Here is a 25419-nt window from a genome sequence, read left to right as displayed (position 1 = left end):
TACTTCTAGCTAACAGAAACTATCTTCTCTGTGGCTTTTTTGGTTTACAAAAACAAGAAAAAAGGCTTTCCTCCTAGATTTCCAAAGGATGTCAAGAAGGGCAGACTGAGGGCACGTCAGGACATCTTTCCTGAGCACGAACCTTGGCATTGAGTCAATACTGCAAGCATTGGGGAAGCTGAAGGTGTTACTCAGGATGGAGACACAGTCTCTCAATAATGTAGGGAAAATCAGCTCAGAGCAGACTGCTTATTAATATTGCAAGAGGCTGGGTAGGGAATCTTTAATACCAATGTATACAAAGATCAGCTCTTGGAAGAAAATCCACAGAGATGAATATAATGCAAATTTGACAGTCTTCATTGTAGGGATAAGAGGTTCACAAGCACTTGATTCAATGTAATAAACACATGTACAAAGAGTTCCTAAGATATAAATAGGTTGGAAAACAGGTTTGGAATAGAAAGGGGTATGGGATTATATATATATTACCCATATTTAGGGGTGTCAGGACCACCTTTGGGAGGTGTCCAGATGGATTGCTTGAGAAACAATAGAGTGTATTGTAAGGTGGTCAGGAGAAGTTAGTTACAGAAGGGAGTATCTGGGTTGAGATAATCGGGGAGGCAATGTCATCAGGGGTCGTCTTGTGACTGGAAATTAGTATCCATTCAACAGGGCTATTGTATTGTGTTGAGGACACATTCTTCTTTGGCTATAGAGCTGAAAATGTGCTGCTATGGCAAGCAAGCTGAGAGCATGAGAACAGAAAGGAAAAGAAAAAAGAAAAAATTCCTGAAAGTTCTTTGTAGGTAGACATCCTCTATTGCCAGAGAATGGGTTCCATCTCTGCAACGTCAGCATCACCCTTTAGGCTGGCACATGGGCAGGGATACCTGTGAATAAGCACTCCCCCCGCTATTCCAGGGCGGTATGGTAACAAAGGGCAGTTATGAATAAAAAGAAGCTCTGAATCTGTGTGGCATGGTAGACAGAGGTCTAGTTGGTGAAACTGGGAGCTGAAGGTGGGGGGAGCTGTACATGTGATGGGTGGAATGTTCCTCTGAACAAAAATGCCCTTTCCATGTAGAGAACTGGTATTGCTAAAGAAGGGTTGTAACCAAGAGCTGTTTTCACAAGGTTGTGCGGTTCCCGTTACTGCTGCGACTTTTGATGAACTGCTGTGGCCACGGGAATGCCATGTGGCAAGTTTGCCCACATTTCACCTGCTTCAGTTGCCTGCAGGGAAGAGGAGGTGACACAGAATAGCACCATCTCACCAGACCTTGGAAGCCAAGTAGGACTGGTGGAGAAGAAGATACAGACCCCCCCCTAAGCCCCACCCCCCTGAACGTTAGGGGGGTGGGATGCCCGGAGAACAGCTGTCTCCAGTCACCATTTTCCCACCATACGCCTCTGCATAGCCCCCTATGGTGGTTATTCCCCACATGCCATTAGGGGATTTGGAAGGCTTTTTAAAACAAATGACAGATTATTGCAGTGTTATCACATTACAAAAATCCATCTGTCAGAGTGCTCCTCGTCAGCTTTCATTTTTTAAAAGTAAATTTGTAACCCTTTTTGTTATGGAGATATAAGGGGAAAGGGTTTGTCTCCCAACAAAAGGGATACTTAAAAAAAGAAAGCTGGCAATTCAGAGAACTGACAGATTGTAATACAATTATAATGCTGAAACAATGTCAATTGCTGTTCTTTGTTTTTTACCACAAAGCATTCAGATAGAAGGGGGAGAAATGTTTGGGGTAGGAGACTGAGACATGGAAAATGGCAGTGATGTGGACAGGACTGGGAATCTGAACTTTCCTATTCTCATGGGTGCAAATTAGAGTATCAGACTAAGACCTGGGAGACTCAGGTTTGACTTCTCACACCACCACGGAAGCTGGATGGGTCACCTTGGGACAGTAACCCACTCTCAGCCAACCTACTGTACCTTACAGGGCTATTTTGAGGAACAATGGAGTCGAGAAGCATGTAAGCTGCTTTGGGTCCTCACTACAGAGTAAAGTGGAATACAGACACAAAATATAAGCATCGGAGCCACCTGGCTTTACTTCAATCTATCCCAAAACATCGCAGCAAAGCAGGTGTGGGAAAAATCAGAGAAGCAAGGAGTGCACAGAAGTACCATAATGCTGTGGTGAAGCAGGGGAAAAATGTTCTTCCCTATTAGCATAACACCCAAATGGGGCAAAGAACCCATGTGGAAAAGACTTTTCTCCCTAAAACACCAATTTTCTGTGTCCATGGATTTGGGTAGGGGAGATACAGGGGCACTGAATCACATAAGAAGCCGTGAATAATCTGTTTGCCACCACAGTAAAATGGGGGGTAGAAGATCTGTAGCCCAATATCTTAACTCAGTTTACAAGTTACAGCGAAGGCATGTACAATCCATGTATCTTTGATTTTTTTTATACTCACAGGCTGAGTGAGTTTTATGTCACGTTCAGCACATGTACAGATGAACATGCGACTGAAACCACACATTTATCCAGGTCCCATTCTTCAATTTCATTTGTTAAGTGAATGTGTGTTGGTTCTTCCTTACAAATGGATGTATGCACATACAGGCAGAATGTATGTAACTTGTGAATTCAATCAAGAATACACCAGCACAGAAGACAATTAACAGAAACACAATGACCTCAAGATGTCAGCCACCTGGATTATTTTATTCTGAAAAGTAAGGTTTGGGGCAAGTTGTGATGAATGCACAACCTTCATATCCGGGCTCTAATGCCCACTGCATCCTGAAGTCAGTGTTTGGTACCAGGTGGGTACTGGGTTGTCCGGAGTTTCACTTCACTTTCTGGAAAACCTGGACACAGACTTCATCCTCCGCTGTCATGCGCTAGGAGATGAGAAAGGGACACCAGTTCAAAAAGGTCTAAAGATCTGGACGGGGGGGGGGGGGATTTCCCCCAGATGATGCTTAAACTAATTTAAGATAATAATAGCAAACATACATGGGCTACCATAAACCTTTTTGTATTTTTGCACTTCAGCAAGAACTGTGCATGAAAGACTCTTTTCAGTATAAGACTATTTTTTTCCAGTTGGTGAAGAGGGAGATTCACAGCAAGATTTAGCAACCCGCTCTTGAATAAATCAAAGGTTAAAGCGGAAAAGGCTGTTTATTTTAGGATCTTGTGTTGAGGATATTTTTATCCCTCCTGATAATCAGAGATATTATCTGCGCCGAAAGAATAATCAATCACTTGTGTTCTGAAGTGGACATAGGTGATTCCTGAGAAAATACTCTAGGACATGATCCAATTCCTCCGCCTTTGTTTCCTGTCTGGCTTTGAAGAAACTCTGCTGTTATGCTCCCCAGCTACCATCCGAAGTACTTTGCTCAGGGCCAAAGTGGATGTGAAGACGTCAATGGGTCTGACCTCTGGACACTGCTGCCATTTTAAAGTGCTTTTAAAATGCTGTGAAGAGTCACGCCTGATTGGCCCCACAGTGCAGCCGGCTGAGGCTCTTTCTCCGCACGCTCTACACTTTTTCAAGTGTTGAAACAACTGTAGCCTCCTCCAGCTGTTTTGGCATATGAAAATGCACAGGAGGGGAGAATAAAAGTGCCTCAACTTGTAGGCTCAATCAGGATAGGACCCTAGTGGCATTTTTGACATAACTTTAAATGGCATTGGTCAGACTCATGGACACTGTCACGTGTAGTTTCCCTCAGAATGCACATTCCCCTTCAGATGCCATCCCAGGGATCAGGTTGGGGACTTCCACTTAACTATCTTCACTTTGGACCACTGGGCCGAAGATTCTCTCTACAGACCAGGAAGAGGTTTGTTCCAAATCACTGCACACCACCACAACATTTTCTGTTTGGCTTCTGCACTGGGAAGGCAGTCAGCTTTCCTTCTTGAAGTTATATTTGTGCAGGTCTATAGTTTCAGAAAACGCATTTGCCCCAGCAAACCCAAGTTTTTTTGTATGGGCTTTTTAGCAAGGGAAGATGTACTTCAACACATGCTTTTGTAAATGAATGTGGGCTCTTACTACACAATGGTTGTGGGCGTATAATCAAAGCTGACTTAGTTTTATCGATTCAAGCTGTGGTGTACCATTGTATTTTATAGAGGCCTTATATTTTAAGGTGATGTTTCAAATAATACATTATCTCTTTGGATCAACATTTTGTAGCCTGTTAAAATACAATTTAGGAGGGAGGGGGTTGTCCCCTGAAATATTTAGGTTTGTTTTTCATTCCCCTGCGCTCCCCACACTCCCCTGGAAATTATACCCACAGGTACTCTGTGGAGCTGAAACCTGGGAAGTTTATTGCCGAGGTCGGAATTGTTTCTGAACATGCTTCAGAATGCTATTTTCGGCACCCCGAGAGGGTTTAGTTTTATAAGGGGTTGACTAGGGAGGTGAAAATCAAGGAAAATAAGAACATGCCCATCCTTCTTTGCTGCTTAAAACTCACCCATCAGGCTGAAAATGAGTTTCCAGGGATTAGTCTTAATTTCTCAATTCTGTTCATAGGGGTCTCAAAAGAAATAGTTAGGCAAGTTCTAGTAGGTCCCCTTTCTAAAATATTTGTTTTTCTCCCCTGCCCTCCCCCCCCCCCGCAAGCAACCATTCAAAGTGGCAAACTTCCTGCTTACCAATCCAAAAATCTATTGCCTCCTCAGCAAGCAAAGTTTTGCCCCTTCTGAATAGACTGAAGTCAACGGGCCTAAAAGGGCATAATTCTACAAAGAACGGCACTCCGACTGCCAATGACTTGCAGATGCTGTGCCTGAATACAAGCTGAAGATTCATGCCTTGCTTTTCAAACCCTCAGGCCTGTTCCTTCGTTTCGCTCTCCGACTGCCTCTCCCACCCCGCCATGTCCCTTTCATCTCTGTCTGCAGGCATCCACATCAGAGCATCTTTGAGAATTTCTGAACTAGTGACAGAGGAAACTCATGCACAAGACCCTGCTTCACCTCTGCGGATACTCATTGGGTTCTAGGAAGAACATCATATATGAGACTGTTGTGTTTTGATGGATTCTGTCTTCCCTTCCTTTCACTGAGCAGTGGGGTGGGGAGGGGTCAAATTACAAGGAAAGGATGTGACAAAGGGTGGATTGCTACTGAGCTCAGCCAAGTCAACTTTTGAACTCTTGGGAGGGATGTTTTTGCACTGCAGGCTGTTGCCCCCAGCAAAGACACACATAACTCATGGGGCCTAGCTTAAATTTCTCAAGGGGAGGTAGAGGGGGGCTGTCCCATTCTGTGCACATTATCTTCCACAGCTTCCCTTCTCACCAGATGCAGCCGGTCCCCTTCAAGCCAGTGTTTCCAGCCCCGATTCTTTTTCTCTCCTCGCTGTTCGCACACCAACTCATCTCCCTTCCAGTCGACAACAGTCTGGAAAAAAAAGGAGGGGCACAGAGAAAGAGGAGACAGCTTCAGCTAAAAAGGAAACTGCCTTCAATTGCAGAAGGCTACACCATGCCCAAATGGACCAGTTCCTACAAAACAGGACTGGTTTGAAACCTAGCGTAAATAGTGGCGAAGGGATCAGATCCATGCTGGTAGTTCTGTATCCACAGTTTCCAGAAATAGTTAAAACCCATTCCCCCTCCCCCCCGAGCCCTGACTACAGAACTCCCAGAGTATATTTGAGTTGGCCCTGAGCTATGGTTGAGGAAGTCTCAGTTTCATATTTAAACCCCACCATGAACCTGGCAGATGGTCTAAAGCAAACTTCCATTTCTCTGCTTCCGATGTGCACTATGGGAATGAAGCTGCTAACCTATTTTACAATGCCTCTGTCAATAACAAAAAAAAAGGCCATGTACATGGAATTAGGGGAGCACTCAAAAGCGCAATACAAATGAAGACTTGCCAAGTTCTAGGAATTCCATTTTGGGGCAGTTGGAATGGAGATTTGAATCAAGTGAAGCTAACAAAATGGAAGGCTTTGTTACTCTGTTCTGAAAATTTGTAGGACTACAGGGGACGTGTCCCAAGTCATTCCAGTTTTAGACATCCTGGAAACTAAATTATACCCACAGGTACTCTGTGGAGCTGAAGCCTGGGAAGTTTATTGCTGAGGTCAGAATTGTTTCTGAATATGCTTCAGAATGCTATTTTCAGCATCCTGAGAGGGTTTAGTTTTATGAGGGGTCGAAAAGGAAGGTGAGAATCAAGGGAAATAAAAACAGGCTCACCCTTATTTGCTGGTTAAAACTGACTCATCAGGCTGAAAATAAGTTTCCAAGGATGAGCCTTAATTTCTCAATTCTGTTCATCGGGTCTCAAAAGAAATAGTTTGGTGGGTCCTATTAGGCCTCCTTTTTAAATTATTTCATTGCCTCTAAGAGATCAGTTCATAAACAGGAACTAAAGAGGAAGGCGGGAGATATTTACTTACCAAATCATCAATTGGTATTAAAATAGTAAATTAGCTGGGCCTGCGGCAATCAAAAAAGCATCGTGTGTTGGGGCCACCCACTGACAAGGAAGGGAGCTCCCAGAGAAACAGGAAAATATGATTTAGTAGAATAACTAAAGGGGGCCGAACGTACAAAGAACTGGTCTGATGAGATAAGCCCCAAGAACACTTAATGTTGAGGACTGAATGCTCAGAGACAAGATTATTTTTTATTAAGGAGAGGGGAGAGAAGGTGGTCTAGTCAGGGCTCTGAGAGATTACAGTCTCTTGGAGGGGAGATTTTTTGGGGGGAGAGGGGGTCAAATTGCCCCATGACTCCTCAAAGGCCCCGAGGTCTGCCTCCAAATGGCAAATGTTCAAGCTGTCCTGTGATAGACATCCTGACTTCTTTCAACTCAAGACTGGCCAAGATGCAAGTGGAAAACATGCTGTTCTGTACCTTTGACAATAACCGAATAACAAACAAACAGCTTCCCGAGTCTGCTAGAAAAAGCATGTCAAGTGGCCAGGCTGGTAGAAATTAGAATCTTCCCCTGAAAAACAACCACACAGCTCGCCCAAACCATAGCAACCTCAGCCTCTGCTGACTGAAGACATCAACAAAAAAAATCCTGGGTAACTGTAGCCTCGGATTTCAGGCCAGAAATATTCTATTTTTTGATGGATTACACTCTGTTGTAAATTTTATTTTATTTTTTCCTTCACGGTAACAAAAGGGGTTGTTATAGCCAATGTCTCTCCCAAAGAAACAGACAAGGAAGATTTTTTGATGGAGTATGCGCGCAGGTTGAGTCTGCTATCTCACTTGCCTGGAGAAAGGTGGACCTAACACCTCTTAAGCAAACACCAGCCAGATCCAAGCCAATAAGCTGCAAAAGCTGCACTTATTCCCAGCTGGTGGTAGAGTAGGCTGGGAATAAGGAGGAGGGAATGCCAATCACCCCTCCCCATGCCACTAATGGCAGGCATCAGACTGAGACCTATAGAGCGTCAGCACCTTGTACCACCCCAAGCTTGGGGGCTTGATTGAAGATACAGCCCTGACTTCAGTTTATTTGTGTTCCCTTTTCTCCTGGGTACACCTTACTTTAGGATACATTTTTCCATCCCCCTATTTTAAGGTATATCTTTGTTGATCAGCTTCCTGCAATCAAAGGCAGCAGAATCTCACTCCCACAGGCTTTCCGATGCAATTGGCTTTTGTGCAATAAACTCACAGACACCACAGTCCTTTGCCTCATGGTATCTAAGCACTCCCCAGCAAGATGTTGCTTCTGACTTTCATGTGGAGGCTTGTTTTATTTTCTTCTATTGACGGCAGCTATTTCGGGCACAGTTCTGTGAATCTTTGTTGTTGTTAGCCTGCTGGTTTGGGGATCTTTAAAGCCCTAAGCTGTCTGGGGCCACTGTATCTGTGGGACAGCCTCTCTTGTTAACGTTCCCTGAGCGTTGCCCTCAGCCAGCAACTTACTGGTGATTCCTGGCCCAAAAGCTATATGGCTGTCCTCAACCAAGGTGAGGGTGTTTTTAGCCCTGGCCCCAGCCTGGTGGCTGCTGTGTCTTTAGATGGGACTTCCGGATTTCAATGGGACTTGACACAATTCCTTGGGACCTGTGAGATAAAGCTGTTCCACCCGGTCTGTGGTAGGGGTGTCCACGGTATTCCATCCTGGCTTTGGGTGTCCAGGCTTCCTTTGGCCCCCCAGATGTTATGGACTACAGTTCCCATCATCCTCTGCCAGCATCATGCGGGCAGGGGATGATGGGAAGTGTAGTCCATAACATCTGGAGGGCCACAAGTTTGACACCTATGATCTAGCGGGTCTCTTTCTTCCTCTTCCCCACTTTTATTTTTGTTTAGTATAGCACAGAGAACCTATCTCTGTTTTAACTGTTAGTCTTCTAACATTGAGCGGTTGTAGATAGTTATAGACTATATTGGGATTTAGCATTGGTTTTATTGTTATTGTCCTGCAATGGAAGCTGAACTGAGCTCGCAGGGGGAAGGGCAGCCTATAAATAGAATAAAATAAAATAAAAATGGAATAATAAATCTCTAGTGCATCACTGCTGTGCTGTGAGGTTTGCCAGCTCCGGGTTGGAAACTACCTGGAGATTTTGGAAACGGAGCCTGAGGGTGGGATTTGGGAGAGGAGGGGCTTCCATTGGTGTATAATGCCACAGAATCCACCTTCCATTTTCTCCAGGTGAATTGGTCTCTGTTGGCTGGAGATCAGTTGAAATATTGGGAGATCTCCAGCTACCATCTGGAGATTGGCAACCCTAGCTTTTTTTTAAATTGTGCATGCTGCCTCAGATATTTTTAAATGGAAAGATGAGGTATAATTCTCCTACTGATAAAATCTGAAATGATAAAACTAATCAAATTATTTTGTACAAACATGTTTTCCCAGCAACAACAACACAAACTTCCCCTCACAGGCAATGGGTTGAATTCAACCAATTTTTATGCTAGGAAAAAAGAAGCACGAGGCCCCTTCTGACCACAAAGGTGGCTACGTTGGGGGTCTCAAGGATCAAAGACCCATTGATGGGGGTTGTAATGAAGTAGAATGAAGGAGAAGGCTGAGTGAAACCCCCCCGCTGAATGCAACCCACTGCATCCATTCATGTTGCAAATTGCTATTATGGAATGAGATGGCCCCAACGCCCTGATTGGCTATTGCCAGTAGTGTCGCAACTCCCTCTCCCCAAACCATGCTTGTGTACTATGAACTGAAAATAGGAAGAAAGCTACAAAAATAATACAGAAGACCTAGAAATTGTGTCTTTGGTGACCAGATGCTCTGTTTTATCCTACTGCTGCTTTAAAAATAAAAAAGAAAGGTTTGAAAAAAAAATCACCAAAGCTTCTCAGAGCTGACTCTGCCCTAAAGGAATGTGAAACTGTTGTTTTCGATAACAGCTTCTGGGGTTTGGCAGAATGGCAGCAACTTCTCTGCCTCCAGCACCCAGTCCTGGTCAAAAGGAGCTCCCAGCCCAAACCAAATGTTCACCTCAGATGCAAAAATGTCTGACGCGGCCCCTGAACCCATGCTGCTCTCCAAGAGATACACCTACCAGCTGCCAAGTGCTCATGTCAAAAGCTCACTCTGCATATTAACTCACCCTGGATTTTCCATCATTTTATAATTTTGTTCGTTGATTGTACATGTTTTCTGTTTGTTCTGTTACCTTCAGAGGGAAACACATTTCACATTAAGTTGGCTTCTTCTAGGTCAGACCCCCCAGTCTCTCAGAGAAGTACTGACCACTGTATCTGCAAATGGCTCTTCTGTGTCTCAGGTGAAGAGGTCTTTCTCACCACCTCCTATCAGATCTTTTAACTAGAGAGGCCAGGAATTTAACCTGGTACTTTCCGCATGCAAAGCTGTTGCTCTACAGTGGAGCCACAGTTCTTCCCCAAATTGTTTCTGGTGGAAAATACCATCAACTTGCACCCCATCTATGGTAACCTTATAGGGTTTTCATGGCAAGACATGAACAGAGTGGTTTGCCATAGCCTTCCTCCATGTAGCAACCTTTGTCTTCCTTGGTGGGCTCCCATTCAAGTACTAAATAGGGCTGACTCTGCTTAGCTTCTGCGATCTGGCAAGATCAGCTTAGCATGGGCCATGCAAGTTAGGACCCTTCCCAAATTGGGATATCTTCACGGTCCTTCCCTGCCATATTTCAGTCAGGTAGAAGGAAGCACCCCCTATTGAAGGGCAATTAACACCCTCTCCTGCAAAGAGAGGTATGTTGACACTGAGGGTTCTTTCCTTCTTTCCCAAGATCCCCAAGGTTATCTCTTTAAAAACAAAGCCAGGATACATACAAAACCTGAGGTGTCTCTTAAGCCTGATTTGGATACCGCACAGTAAATGGGCAGGGAAGAAAGTACTGAAAGCCACTGAGCAACCCTCACCCACAAGCTGTGGTTTTATTTAAAAATAGACCACCACCCCACACACACTGCCTGTACATGTGTACAAAACCTATACATAAAATCAGGATGTTCCCCATATCATTCCTGACTTTAAAAAAAACCCTCCTTTTCCTCCTTCACTGTGATTTCAGATCCTTCCTCACTTTTTGAGTGCCTTTTGGGTATGTGTGTGTGTGTGTGGGGGCAATTGTCTCTGTCCTCCCCCCATCAGTAGCAGTCAGTCTGCCTTCCTTTCATTGAGTACAACCGATACCTCTTTCTTCTGCTCCTTGGAGATGCATGCTGTTTATGGTGGGGGTGCTTTGCCTCTATTCTCTCTCACGCTGGGATTCAACATGATACCAGAAAAAAAACATTTGTCTCTTTCAGGTATGCTCCCCATTGTGCAGGGGAGCCTCTGCTTCTCTTCTGCTTCTCTTCCCCCCTGCAATGCTTGCCTTTAGAGAATTCAGGCTAAATCTTTGTCCAAGCCGACAGGCCAAGCACTGGAAAACAGACTAACAAGCAAACTAATTTCTGCTCGTACATGATGGTTACAAGAAAGCCTTCAGCACCATAATGGACTGAAAGTGAAAATATTGGTCACATAAAAGCTGGTTAAAATGAACCTCTTCAGCACAAAGATCTGCTAATTTTTCTGGCTGGAAGACACCCCTGTCAATTAACTTTCTGAAGTCACTCTCTCTCCCTTTACACAACTGTGAAAAACACATAGCTTGTCAACATATGCATGAAAGAGGCAGCCCACTGGGACAGACCATCTGGTCCAGAATCCCATTTCACAGTGGTCAACTAGTTGCCCTGGAGGGCCAGCAAACAAGGTACAGAAGACAAGGCCTTCCCTGCTGATGCCTCTTTATTGAGGGCCTCTGGATGTGGAGATTCCCTTTAGTCATCATGGCTAATAGCTATTGATAGACTCCTCCATGAATCCTTTCAAAGAATAACTACCATTTCTGATAATCACCTCCTGTCACATTTAACGATCAAATTCAGCATGGTCAAGAATTGGATTTCTATTATTTAATATCTGGATATACATTCCTTGAGCTTACTGAGTAGCCTCATTGTCTTGGCCTCAATCCCACTTGCCATCTGCAATATGGGGATAACACTGGCCAGCCATACAAGACTGTTGTTTCTAGAATTATCAAAAGAATATATGTGAAATCCTGTCACTTGAAGTAGGCAGTAGAAATACTTGGAAAGCAACAGATCTTTGATACAGTCTATTTACTAAAAAATTCATTTCATTTGTGCCGTTTTTATCTAGCACAGGGGTGTCCAACTCTGGCGCCCCAAATGTTCCCTACAGTCCCTGCCTGCATGGTCAATGGGAATCGTAGACCATGAACATCTCGGGCGCCAGAGTTGGACGCCCCTGATCTAGCCCTTCCTCCAAGTTCCCCAGGGAAGCGTACATGGCTTTCTCATCTGCCATTTTATCATCACAACAACACTCCAGGGCATGTGAAGCTGAGACAAAATTACTGGCCCAAGGTTATCCATTAAGTTTCATGACAGGTGGGGATTTAAATTTGGCCTCCCCAGTTCTAATCCAACCACTACAGCACACTGCCACTCAAACTTTCCTCCTGACGGTAAGAGGAGCACCACTCCTTCTCTACCAACAAAGTAATCTGCAATTCAATATGCAGGTAAGGAATTTTTCACTACTGGATTGGAGCTGCAGGGCTAAGCATTTAAAACCGTTTTGGTTATGTGAGAAGAACTTTCTGTTCACAACACATCATTTTGCAGAGCTCTCAGATGGGACATAGACAGGGTTCAGGTTATTGGTGGATTAATAAAACAGAGGTATAATTTCAGCTCCACAAAGCTGAGTGCAGTCCTCCAACCATATAGGGTGGCCCTAAGTTCAATAAACATCCAGATTTGGTTGCCTTCAACTGCAAGAATAGGGCTGGGCAGTTTGGTGCATTTCAACCAGATGTCGGTTATGAGTCAACCCAGCTTCATGAACCACAATGACAAGCACAAGCTGTCTACTCAGGTCAGTAGTGTTGCTGAGAAAAAAGAATGCTAGTGGGAATTGGTAAGCTGGGATTTCCACAGCCCAGCATAACCTCCTTTTGAGTATGGTCACTACAGCTTACCATAATACATCCTTCCCTGTGTTCATAGGAATAGACCACTCGCATCTCATTTTTTTGCACCATGACACCATTATGGCTGTTGTGTGGCAGTTAGAGCAGTGGTTCCCAGACTTTTTGCACTCACATATCCCACAGCAACCCATTTCCGTAAAATTGTACCTCCATGTTAGCAAAACCATTGAGTATTATTTGCGTACTCTGGTGAATACCTTTGGAGGTACGTCGACTCCAGATTGGGAACCATTGAGTCAGAGTGTTGGACTGAAGAGACTCCGGTTCAGAATGCCCCTATAAGCTCACTGGGTTGTGTTAGGCCAGTGACAAACTCTGAACCAAACCCACCTCACAGGGTTGCTGGGAGGATACTAAAGAACACTATATCATCCGAAGGACCTTGAAAAAAAGGATGGGATAAAAATGTGATAGACAGTTAAGTATGGATGAGATTCTTTCCACTTTGCAGATGTACAGAAACCCAGGCTTTGAATTCAGCTGAATTAGGGCGGTCAGCCTCTGGGCAGTGTCTGGAGAATTCCCAGAACTACAGTGATCTCCAGACTCCAGAGATCAATTCCCCTGGAGAAAATGGCTCCTTTGGAGGGTGGAGTCTTTAGGATAATATCCTGCTGGGATCCCTCCCCAAATCCCACCCTACAAAACTACTTCTGGAATATCTCAACCTGGCGTTGGCAACCTTAGGAACAACTCAAGGACAAGAACTGATACATCTAAAATCATTTCGGCTACTCAGTTCCATTCTCAAAGGCTCATTCTGCACATGCAGAATAATGCACTTTCAAACTGCTTTCAATGCTCTTTGAAGCTGTGCGGAGTAGCAAAATCCACTTGCAAACAGTTGTGAAAGTGGTTTAAAAACACATTATTTTGCACCCACCCCTAAGGAGGGGTGGGTGGGGAATGAACTAGTCCTGTTCCCTCTGTCCAACTAGACAGGATGAAGTCTCTCACCTGGCACTTGCGCCCGTCCACCGGCCCCAAGTCCTCTTCAAACTCACTCCCCAAGTCAAAGTCCATGATGTAGTTTCGAAGCGAAGTTAATGTGCGGATGGTCATGTGGTTCCCATGGTGTATGATCTCCTTGTCTGGCTTTAGGAGGCAAACCAGTTTCCTCAGAGCAACATTGATGTCTAAATGGAAGGGAGGAAGAATTTAAGCAGAACAGAGGAAGGAATTGGGGTGGGGGAGGGAGAGAAGACAGATTATAAATTAAATAAATAAGTAAAAAATAAACAACAGTAGCTGTGTCCCTTAACCTGCTATTTCCCTGCTTCATAACCACCCTGGTGTTTACCGCCTGTGGTAAAGAAGGCGGGCAGAGATTCGACTCACAGCCCCTAAACAAAACAATTACAGGTATTTATTTTGAGAATTATGCTTGGCCAGCAGTATAACAGCAAAAGATGAGTCTGGATGTATACCCTGGTTTTCTCTCCTGTAAGGAGACTCAAGACAGCTTACAAACTCCTTTCCCTTCTTCTCCCTGCAACACAGGTTGTGAGGTAGGTGGGGCTGAGAGAATTCAGAGAGAACTGTGACTAGCCCAAAGTCATCTAGCAGGTTTCATGTTTAGGAGCAGGGAAATGAATCCAGTTCACCAGATTAGAGTCCGCCATTCATGTGGAGTGGGGAATGAAACCTGGTTCTCCAGATTAGAGTCCACTGCTCTTAGCTACTACGCTACGCTGGCTAGTAGAGATTAGGAGTCTAACACAAATCAGTACGTTAAAAAAAACTCTTTAAACACAGTTACTCCTTAACCACTATGCATTCCAACTGCAGATGGAGCACAGCTCTCTACCTCAGCTCTTTGCTCCATCAGCAGTATGGAAGACAGCATTGCATAGCGGTTAGAGGAATTGTAAGAAATGCAATTGAGTGCTGGACTAGAGCTGCAGAGTCTTGGGTTCAGATCCCTATTATGCTATGAAGTTGGCTGGACAACTGAGGATCACTTATTCTCTCTGCCTTGCCTACCTCACAGGATAAATGTGAGAGTAAAATGGAGAAGAAAAATTATGCACTCCAACCCAAGGAAGGGATGGTGGGGATAAAATGAATAAATGTAAGAGTGTAAATCTAATATAAGATTGCAGTTATAGGGTATGCGAAACACTTTGAAAGCATTACAAAAAATGTCAAGCAGCACTGCTACAGTTATCTTCACCAGAGTTTTAAACCTGCCTCAAGATCTCGCTGCCCTGCCATCCCTGCTTCCAGATTATTGATGATAGGTGAGTCTTCTGCACACACTCAGAGGCAGGTAACGATAGCAAAAAATCTCTTTCAGGCTAGCATCGGTGCTGCTGTCGGGAGTTCAAGGCGGCCACAGAGACCTAACAAAGCGGAGAAGACAAAAGGCAGAGCGCGGGTGGGGAGGAGGGAGTTGCTTACCTAAGACACGGAGGTAATTCTCCATGTTATCCTGGGAGACGAACTGGTAGTAACCGGTGAGATTGGGCGGCATCTCGGGGAGGAGAAGGCGAAGGAACGGACCGCAAAGTGTAGAGGGAAAAGAGGCAACGCGGTCCAGACGCGCGTTCAGGAGCACGTGTGGATGCGGCGCGGCAAGGAATAGAGAGCAGCTTTGCGCTCCCCGCGTCTGGCTACTGACCAGGGAAGCCCGTCGAGGGGTTTATATAGCGCCGCAGCGGCACAGAGGAGTTCCCGCTGCCGTAAAAGTCGCTGGTCTCCGGGGAAAGGGGGGAGGGCCCTGCGTTCTGGCGACGGGGCTGGGGGGCGTCCGGGCCGGGGTGGGAGGTCCCTTTCAGGCCCGCCTCTCTTTTCTTTCCTTTCCTGCCTCGCCTCCAGATCGAGGTTTCTTTGTAGCGGGAGAGGCTCGCCCGGGGTTGTCCCTGCTTGAACCGGGTGAACTTCGCGTGACAAGCGAGCAAACCCCCATCCCGCAAACAGTGAGGAGTTGCCGGCGGTCCTGAGTAAAAGGGTTTACTTTTACTTTTTACTAAAAGGGTTTACCTGGTTTACTTTTTTTTTTTTCCACCATCGAATCACAATGTGTCTATTTTATTTTCTTGGATTGGGCTCACAGCGGTTTGCAAAGATTAAAATACGATACATACAGAAATGTAAAAAAAAACTATTGATGGCAAATTGGCAATAAACTGTTGATGGCAATAAAACAACGATTGGTTAACCAATACTACATATCTCCATATCTGGTTATCCGTCCTCACTATACGAAGGACAGGGGAGAGCAAAAAGAACGGGGTACCGGTAGTCAGAGGTGTAGCTAGGGAAAATGGAGCCCATGACAAAAATCTGAGTTTTGCGGGGGGGGGGGGCATGGGCGGCCACCCTCCCCCATCAAGCACTGGAAACAACATTTTTTTTGCACCAGGTCATCTCAAAGTCACCATCACATTATAGAACATGCCCCAACACACAAATCCGAACACACCCAGGGCTCCCTAGTTTAAACAACATTGAAAGTGATGCTATTTTTTGAAGGCGGGAATCCACCCTGAAACAGCATCACTTTGTTGTTTAAACTAGAGAGCCCAGATCTCCTTTTAAATCCATCTTAAAGAGAAACTCTGGGCTCCCTAGTTTAAACAACATTGAAAGAGATGCTGTTGGGGGTGGGGGAGAATCCACCCTGAAACAACATAATTTTCAATGTTGTTTAAACTAGGGAGTCCAGATTCTCCTTTTAAATCCCACTTAAAGGGATAATCTACCCCAAAACAGGATCGCTTTCAATATTGTTTAAATTAGGGAGCCAAGATTCACCTTAAAGGGAGGCTCTGGGCTCCCTAGTTTAAACAACATTGAAAGTGATGCTGTTTTAGGGTAGATTCCCCACCCACTCTGCTAACAGCATCATTACTTTTCAATATTGGTTGTTGTGCTTCGACGCCAGAGAGCCTTGGTCTTCAGGACCTTTGTTCCTACCGTTCTCGCTTCGCAATCTGTTACTGGGCATCTTCAGAAGTGTATCACAGAGATAAGTCTGTTATACACTGTGTCCAGACTTCTCTTATAACAGACTTCTCTCTGTGATACCTCTGAAGATACCAGCCACAGATGCAGGCGAAATGTTAGGAACAAGATCTACCAGACCACAGCCACACAGCCTGTAAAACTCACAATAACCAGTTGAATCTGGTCTTGAAAGCCTTCAACAATACTTTCAGAGGTTTTTTTTAAATCTAGGGAGCCCACATTCTCCCTTTAAATCCACTCCAAATGAGGAAAAATTGAGGGTGCCTGGCAGGGGAGCAATGTTTAAGCTGGTCTTTAAAATAAATATAAAATATTTAATATTATAACATTATAATATAAAATATTATATTATATAACTATAAAATATAAATATAAATAAATATAAAAATAAAATAATAATATAAAATAAAATTTTAGGATATCTTCAGGAGACTCTCCTTCTGATACCACCCAGGTTTAGTGAAGTTATGGACCCTCAAAAGGGTAGCCCCATCTACTATCAGCTCCCATTAGAAACAATGGGGGAAGGGGTCACCCCTTTGGGGGTTCCATAACTTTGGACCCCCTGAACCAACCTTCACCAAACCTGGGTGGTATCAGCAGGAAACTATCCTGATGGTATCACCTAGGTTTTGTGAAGTTTGGTTCAGGGGGTCCAAAGTTATGGACTCTCAAAAGGGTAGCCCTATCTACTATTAGCTCCCATTGGGAACAGTGGGGGATGGGGCACCCTCTTTGGGAACCCATAACTTTGGACCCCTGGACCAACCTTCACCAAACCTGGCTGGTATCATCAGGAGTGTCACCTGACGATAGCCTGAAATTTTGGTGCTGCTAGCCTAAAAACTGCGCCCCCTGCTGGCTGACAACATAAAAACACTAAAAATACTCAAAAAATGGAAATGAGCCCAAATTTTCTGCACCCCCATTGTAGCTATGCCTCTGCCAGTAGTTGATACCAACTGACTTAGGGCAACTCGCTGGGTTTTCAAGGCAAGAGAGGCTTCACCTTCCTGCCTCGGTGTGATTTCCCTGGTATTTCTTGGAGGGTTCCCATCCAAATGCTTGCCAGGAAGGAAGTGTGCAACTGGACCAAGGTTACCTAGAAAGTTTTCATGGCAGTGTAGGCATTTGAACCAGGGTATCCCAGATCCTAATCCGATGGAGTGGGGTGGAAGAAATCAAATTAACTGGTTGTTGGGGGTTTTCCGGACTGTGTGGACTTCTTTCTGTGATACACCTCTGAAGATGCCAGCCACAGATGCAGGTGAAACATTAGGAACAAGATCTACCAGACCACAGCCACACAGTCCGAAAAACCCACAACAACCAGTTGAATCCAGCTGTGAGAGCCTTCGACAAATCAAATCAAAACTCACATAAATGATTGTGCTAAGTAGATAATGGAAAGACTGCCTTTTCATTATTTTGGTTAACCTTCAACTCTCAATTAAATGGTAGCATTCCTGTGACCCTGTTTACAGTTGTCTCTTCCACATCATGACTTTCCCCATTGTAGTTTTGATATATTGTGGGTCAGCATAAAAATTAAATGGGAATTTTTGGGGAGTTTTTCAGAAGCCACAGATAACACACGAAGGCCAGCAAACAATACAGAAAATGTTTAGAAACTCAGAAATGAATAAAATGTGTATTGTATTGTATAGTATTGTATAGTATTGTATAGTATTGTATAATGTCAGCATATGCTCTTTTAATACCATAAATATAGACACATTAAAATAAAATTAAAAATTCAGATTTCTGCTGTGGTACGAAGGGAGGGCAAAAATGTTTTCACTGATTTCTAGATTGCGGGGGGCCCTGTACCCCTATCTCCAACAATGGAAGGGATTGTTTATGGAGCTATTGCTTTGAAAGACAGCCACCACCTCTTCTGCTCTGTTCTTCTTAAATTTTGATTCCCCTGGTCACCCTTTCTGTTTTAGCTCCAGTGGGTTCTGGTTTGATTTCCTGCAGCAAAAGGTGATTTATATTTAGCTTCTCAAAAGAGGTCAGCAGAACTTTCACTCTCGCCGCAGATCCCAATGGTAGAAGGCAGAGCCTGTCCGGAGATTCTTTTCAAATGGTTATCCTTATCTTAATTAATAGACACTGGTCATATGCAAACATATTAGTCTCTACTGTGACTTTCCATAGTTGTCTAAACTGTTTTTTTTATTTTTGGGGACACCTCGAGAGCATAAACTCTGGTCTCTGTTGGACTGTTCTCTGTACGGACAGTAAACCTCTGTATCTTTCCTTGCTGAGGCCTCTTTGTCCTCACCTGGACAGACAGACAAACACCCTAAATTGGGTGACCAGGCCATCAGCCTTAACCATGCTGGCTCACACTGTCCAGTGGTTCCATATTAGGACCACCAAAATAATACAACACAGTGCACAGATTTCCAAGATCTGAGCAACTTATGCTCATGTTAAAAATACACTCACGCAGCAGGGGAGGGTGGAAGGAGGGGGAAAACTGTGTTTCAGGCCATGCTCAGTCTTAATCAGTGGTGGAATTCAGCAGGTTCGTACCACTTTGGCAGAACCAGTTGTTAAAATGGTGCTTGTAAACAACCAGTTGTTAAATTATTTGAATCCCACCACCGGAACCAGTTGTTATATTATTTGAATCCCACCACTGGTATTAATCCATTACTTTGTGTGGGTGAAAAGCTGGGCAGGGATGCAGATTTAAAATGGTGCTTGGTCAGGTTGTGCTGTTACAATCCTTTCCTGATAAAATTGTTGAGATATATATTTTTAAGTATCTATGTGTTCTTCCACTGTAAACATTGAACCTTGCTTGTCTCAAGATTATGTATAGCACTTTTGAAGTCCATCCCATATATTATTTCAGTTACGATGGACCTGATTAGCCCCATTTTGTGTGTGCGTGTTTGAGACTGACAGGTAATGGTTTGTCCTAGTCATCAATTGTGTAGCTGAGGTAAAGTCAGTATACAACACACCAGCATACTGTATACTGGCATACACTGGTATACAGACCACCTCTGTGTCAGCTTCCATTCTATTGTTTCTGTCTGGAACTGAGTCACCCTGTTTCTGGTGTGCCAATATATTCAGGCTGATTCACACATGCATTTATTCACATCATTTGATGGCTGCATTTGTGAACGAGGGCTCCAGGCATGAATGCAACACTAGAGGCAGAGCTTTCAATATTAGCCAGTGTCTATTCACACATTCCACCACCACACCTGATTCCCTGCATGCTCTGCCTTCAGGGGCAAACGGCCCTTCAAATCCTCTTCAAGACACCCTACTTCATCAAAGCCTTTTCTAGATTTGATGACTGAGCTTGATGACTTATGTAACACCTCAGTTGCCCCAAGACTTAATTATTTCCTTCATTTAGTGCCTGAGAGCAGGGACATAGGTATAGATTTTTAATGGGGGGAGGTTCGGGGGTGGGGCCACACCCCCACCTGCCCCTAGGGCATGGCCACGCCTTCCCAAGCCCCACCCCTGGCCTAGTGCTTATAAAAGCAGCTCTCCAAGGTTGGGGATGGCAGACTCCCCTGCCCTGCCCTGCCCCTCTGGGCAGAGGCATAGAGGGAAAATGGAGCCTGATGCAAAATCTGAGTTTTGCGGGGACCCCCCGGGCAGCTGCTGTGATGCTGGAATCCACCCCCAAACAGCATCACTTTCAATGGTGTTTAAACTAGAGGGCCCAAATTCTCCTTTTAAATCCACCTTAAAGGGAGAATCTGGGGTCCCTAGTTAAACAACATTGAAAGTGATGCTGTTTTGGGGTGGATTATGCCCCACCCTGAAACAGCATCACTTTCAATGTGGTGTAGTGGTTAAGAGCAGGTGCATTCTAATCTGGAGGAACCGGGTTTCCCTGCTCTGCCATTTGAACTGTGACGACTTATCTGGGGAATTCAGATTAGCCTGTGCACTCCCAGACATGCCAGCTGGGTGACTCCTTTAAGGCCACAGCTGGAGCTCTCTCAGCCCCACCCACCTCTTTGCCAGGGTGTTTGCTTGTCAGAGGGAGCAAGGGCAAGGGGAGGATTGTAAGCCCCTTTGAGTCTCCTACAGGAGAGAAAGGGAGGCTATAAATCCAAACTCTTCTTCTTCTTCTAAACTGAGGACCTCAGATTCTCCCTTTAAATCCATGCCAAGGGTGGACTTTCTTAAAAGGAGAATCTGGGGGAAATTTGGGGGGTGCCTGCCGTCAGGGTGCAACTGTTAAGCTAGAAGCACCAAACTTTCGTAGGGTATCTTTAGGAGTCTCTCCTAATGATACCACCCAGGTTTGGTGAAGTTTGGTTCTGGGGGTCCAAAGTTATGGACCCTCAAAGGTGTAGCCCCCATCTTCTATTAGCTCCCATTGAAAACAATGGAGGATGGGGCACTCCCTTTGGGAGTCCATAGCTTTGGACCCCCCCTGGATTCAACAAACTTCTTCACAAAACCTTGGTAGGTACTCAATAAGAGACTCTCCTAATGATACCACCCAGGTTTGGTGAAGTTTGGTTCAGGGGTCCAAAGTTATGGACCCTCAAAGGTATAGCCCCCATCTTCTATTAGCTCCCATTGGAAACAATGGAGGATGGGGCACTCCCTTTGGGAGTCCATAACTTTGGACCCCCCTGAACCAAACCTCACCAAATCTGGGTAGTATCATCAGGAGAGCCCCCCCAAGCAATCCCTGAAAGTTTGGTGCTGCTAGCCCAAACAATGCACCCCCTGAAGGCTGAACACCGAAAAAAGCACTAAAATGTTTTTAAAACCCACAAACGGGTGGGCGGAGCTTCGGACATGAATGTGGGGTTTTTTCAAACCCGAGAAACCCCCCGCCCCTTACCTACGTGCATGCCGGATAGACTCGAGGTGAATTACAGAGTTTAAAAAACAATGAAGTAAAGACCAGTTTAAGGTGTACAATGAAAAATGCAATAAAAGCAGGTTATACAGGTAAAAGGAAGGAAGGCAGCCTGGTATAGCCTGATCCCATCACATCTTGGAAGCTAAGCAGTGTTGGTATGGGAATGGGAGACACCAATGAAGGCTCTTTAGAGCAATGGCTCCCAAACTTTTGGGGGGCCACTGCCCCTTTGTTTCCACAAACTCTTCCCCAATGCTCCCAATCCGACCCTGTAAAAAGCATTCTTCAAAAAAGTGGTTTGCATGACTCACTGAGGAAGATAATGACAATAAACTTCAAAACAGTAACAATTAACTGCACATCTATTCAAAATCAAATTAAAACTTTAATTTATTAAACAGAATTAGTGAACTTGATCTAGTGATACCAGTTTTTCAAAAAAAAAAATTCTGATAGTGTCCCCCGGATTTGCCAATATGGGGCTATTGTTTGATTTACTGTAAATAAGTGAACAGCACAGTTGAAGAATAATGAAAGAAATGTAGTACAGTATGCCCAATATCAAAATGATAAACAATGTGGTATGAAGGCAGAGGGAGAAGAAAATTCTCTAAACTGGTCACTTTCCCATCTGTAAAAAATATCTTGCATTCTCCCACTCATTTCTTTTGTATTTTACTTTAGAGCATCACACTCTGTGCAGGGTTTATCACCATGCTGGTCTGGCTCCACAAGCAATCCCAGTGGCTTCTTGGAGAGTCTGAGGGTCACAAAGAATCTTACAGTGACATCCCAAACAGACCTTTCTGGGAGGAAGCCCCATTGAATACGCTCAAGTAGACTTGCTAAGGATGATGCTGTTAGTCTTCATTGGCACCAATGGAGGAGAGGGTCAATATGGGGCAAGATCTACTCAGAATGATGTGGTTGGATCCTGCTGGATTGCACCATTTCCTACAGCTAGGGGAATGTCTCTTGGACTTGCTGCTCCCTCCTGTGGGAATGGGGAGGCAAATAAGCTTCCTATATTGAAACAGCCAGAACATCAGTGAGAAATGATCTTGGGCAGACTTTGCTATGTCCTAATAGGTTCTGGAATGCCCCTGTGTAAAAAGAAAAGGTAATCCCACACAGCACCTCAGTCTGAAGTGGTTTCTTTCATCACCATCCCATGTTCCTCTGCAGTTGTTTGAGATCACTTGGTGCAGTAAAATCTCTTGGCTCAAACTTTCTCCCTGTATTATGACTATGGACATAATACATCACAGGACCATGACAAGTGATGTACATGTGCCGACGTGGATCCGACATCAAGGAGGATGGTTGTTGTTGTTTTTTGGTGGAGTCACACCAAGAATATATTTTAAGAGGAGGCAGTTCCCAAGTCTTGAGCATTCCCGTATATTAGCTTTTACAGCTATTTTCAAGCCGATCTGAGATGCAGAAAGAATTGAATCCCGTGCTAGTTTCAGACAGTTTGTTCCAGTATTTTTTAATCTTGCCATCTCTCCAAGGAGCTCAGAGCAGCTTAACATGGCTGTTTTGTGCCCATTTTATCTTAACAACAACCCTGAGAAGTAGGTTTGGCAGGGAGAACATGATTGGCTCAAAGTCTCCCAGATCCTTATATTTCCTGCAGTCTAAACCACTACAGTATGCTGTCTGTCTGTGAGGAAATATTGAGCAGGGCACATGGATGCAAGAAGCAGTTCTTTGCTTTATGCAGCACCAAGCCCATTGCTGGCACATCTGCCCACTTTTCAGGATTTCCCAACCAGCTGCCATGAACTTCCATCATGCTGATGTTCTGATCCCTAGGAAGCAGGAGAACCATCAGAACTAGTCTGGATTTATTGTCGAAGGCTTTCACGGCTGGAATCAATTGGGGTGTGTGGATTTTCTGGGCTGTATGGCCGTGTTCCAGTAGCATTTTTTCCTGACATTTTGCCTGCATTATGCCAGCCACAGATGCAGGCAAAATGTCAGGAGAAAATGCTACTGGAACACGGCCATACAGCCCAGAAAACCCATAACACCCCAGTTTGGATGTGCTTGTGGCTTTGGTGGTATCATGGTGAAGAGAGGTGGACTCTCACCTGGAGAACCAGGCTTGATTCCCCACTCCTCCACATGAGCAGTAGATTCTGATCTGGTAAACTGGGTTTCACCCCCGCTCCTCCACATAAAGCCTGCTGGGTGACCTTGGGCTAGTCACAGTTCTCTCTGAACTCTCTCAATTCCACCTTCCTCACAATGTGTCTGTTGTAGGAAGAGGAAGGGGAGGATGCTTTAAGACTCCTTCTGGTTGAGAAAAGTGGAGTATAACTCTGAACTCTTCTTCCTCCTGACAGTAATGACTTGATGCTGCCCAGAACAAAGCAGAATGTGTCTTGACCAGCAGTGCTTCTCTTGATCCCAGTAGGACATGTTGGAGGGGAATGTTGATGTGTCTATGTGGAATATATTTGGTGTGTGCTTTTGTGTGATGGTATGGTGTTTAGTAGGGCTACCAGTCTTGGGTTGGGAAACACCTGGGGATTTGAGGGCAGAGCCTGGGAGGGATGGCAGAATTTGTGGAAAGGACAGGAGTTCAGTAGGAATGTCATGCCATTGTGGCCACCTCTGAAGAAATTATCTCTGTAGTCTGGAGAAAAGTTGTAATCTGAAAGAACACAAGGCCTCACCTGGAGACTGGCAACCCAAGTTTGGGGTGTGTGTGTGTGTGTGTGTGTGTGTGTGTGTGTGTGTGTGTGTGAATTGAGGGTCAAGTGACAGATGGAATGGGGGAGTGTAGTAGGTAGGTGGAGGCACTATTTGTGATCTGTGCATGCTTTATAGGTGTGAATGGGGAGGGGCAGGGTTGTTTGAATGGTGGGGATGTCCCTGCGAGGTGGTCTTTGTGGGGTGTACTTTCTGTGTGATCTGTTTGTGCGGTGCAGGTCTGGGGACCTGGTGGGATGCGGAGGGGAGGGGGCTGAGTTGTATATACATAGTGTGTCTGGGTGTGTATGTGGGGGGATGAGGAATGCATGGGGGTTCTTTTCCCCTGACTCCACCCCAGCGCCAGACACTGGGAAAGGGCAAGGAGCCTCATTCTCCCCCTCCCCAACTCCCCCAAAGTCCCTGGAAAGTTCCTTTCGACGCCCACTAGCGTTCCCACCCCCCTCGCAGCAAGCATGGCGTGGAAGCGGGGTGTGTGTTTGTATATGTGTGTGTGTGGGGGGGGAGACCTGGAGCCCGACCCGCCTTCGGGGACCCCTCCCGCTTCTGCAGCACCTGGCGCCCCCGCCCCTCGCATTGGCTGCTGGCGCCCGTCAATCAGAGCCGGGCGCTGCTGACATCATGCTGCAGTAGAGGGGCTGGGCTGGGTTGGGCCGGGCTGGGGCAGGCAGCCGAGAGCGGGCAGCCGGTGGGAGCCAGCCGGCCAGGGACGACGAGGCGGGTGCCCGGACAGCCTTGCTCGGAGAGCCGTCCAGCCCGCGCCCTCCTCCTCCTCCTCCGACCAGCGCGGCGAGGCACCCTCGGCGCCCAAGAGGCTCGCTCCCCGCCCGTCGGGCTCCGGCAAGATGGGCTGGAGGCAGCCCCTCGCCTGCCTCCCTCTCGGCCTCCTCCTCCTCGCCTGCGCCCTGGGCAACAAAGGTGAGTGGGCCCGGGAGCGCCCCCTGCAACCCCGGGCGCTGGCCGGCCGAGCTTCGCCCCGCCGACGCGCGCCCCTTCCCCGATCCGTCCCATCCCGGCGCTGGGCTGGGCTCTCCCCGCTCCTCCCTTGTGTCGCTCCGCACCTGCTCCTCTGCGGGGAGGGGGCTTCAGGACCCTTCTTCCTCCCCCCCTTCAAAAACCCCTTTCTGTTTTGCGCTCCTGTTTCTGCCTCTTCCCCACTTCGTTCTCCGCTTCTCCAGAAGGAACCCGCCGATTGCGAGAGCTCTTCTCCAAGCGCCAGGGGGCTCCTTGCAGCCCCCACCGCCCTGCCGCTGCCCCCTCGCCCTCGGTCTCCCGCTGCTGCACACCCAGGAAGATGCCCGATCCCCCATTCCCCTGCCTGTTTGCGCCCTCGGGTCCCATGCCTAGGCTGCCTT

At 45.8% G+C, this 25419-nt stretch overlaps 2 protein-coding genes across 3 annotated transcripts in view; one reads left to right on the top strand and one right to left on the bottom strand.

The window, feature by feature from the left end:
* Positions 1 to 2677: 2677 nt before the first annotated feature.
* On the bottom strand, positions 2678 to 15230 carry RBP5 (retinol binding protein 5). The gene is made up of 4 exons (XM_048503684.1): positions 14911 to 15230; positions 13468 to 13646; positions 5301 to 5402; positions 2678 to 2875 (listed from the first exon to the last, which is right to left on the bottom strand). Exons 1-4 carry the CDS (start codon positions 14981 to 14983, stop codon positions 2822 to 2824), a joined length of 408 nt encoding a protein of 135 aa, XP_048359641.1. The 5' UTR covers positions 14984 to 15230; the 3' UTR covers positions 2678 to 2821.
* Positions 15231 to 24685: 9455 nt separating this feature from the next.
* Positions 24686 to 25419, top strand: part of CLSTN3 (calsyntenin 3) — a 41152-nt gene continuing 40418 nt past the window's right edge. For both annotated transcript variants that reach the window (XM_048503235.1, XM_048503234.1), the window contains exon 1: positions 24686 to 24982. In XM_048503235.1, coding sequence (XP_048359192.1) covers positions 24910 to 24982 — 73 coding nt within the window. In that variant the 5' untranslated portion in view covers positions 24686 to 24909. The remainder of the gene's footprint in view (positions 24983 to 25419) is intronic.

Source organism: Sphaerodactylus townsendi, linkage group LG07 (genome assembly GCF_021028975.2).
Source record: "Sphaerodactylus townsendi isolate TG3544 linkage group LG07, MPM_Stown_v2.3, whole genome shotgun sequence".
NCBI classification, from domain to species: domain Eukaryota; kingdom Metazoa; phylum Chordata; class Lepidosauria; order Squamata; family Sphaerodactylidae; genus Sphaerodactylus; species Sphaerodactylus townsendi.
Note: the sequence above shows the minus strand (reverse complement) of the source record. Positions and strands in the feature narration are given on the sequence as shown.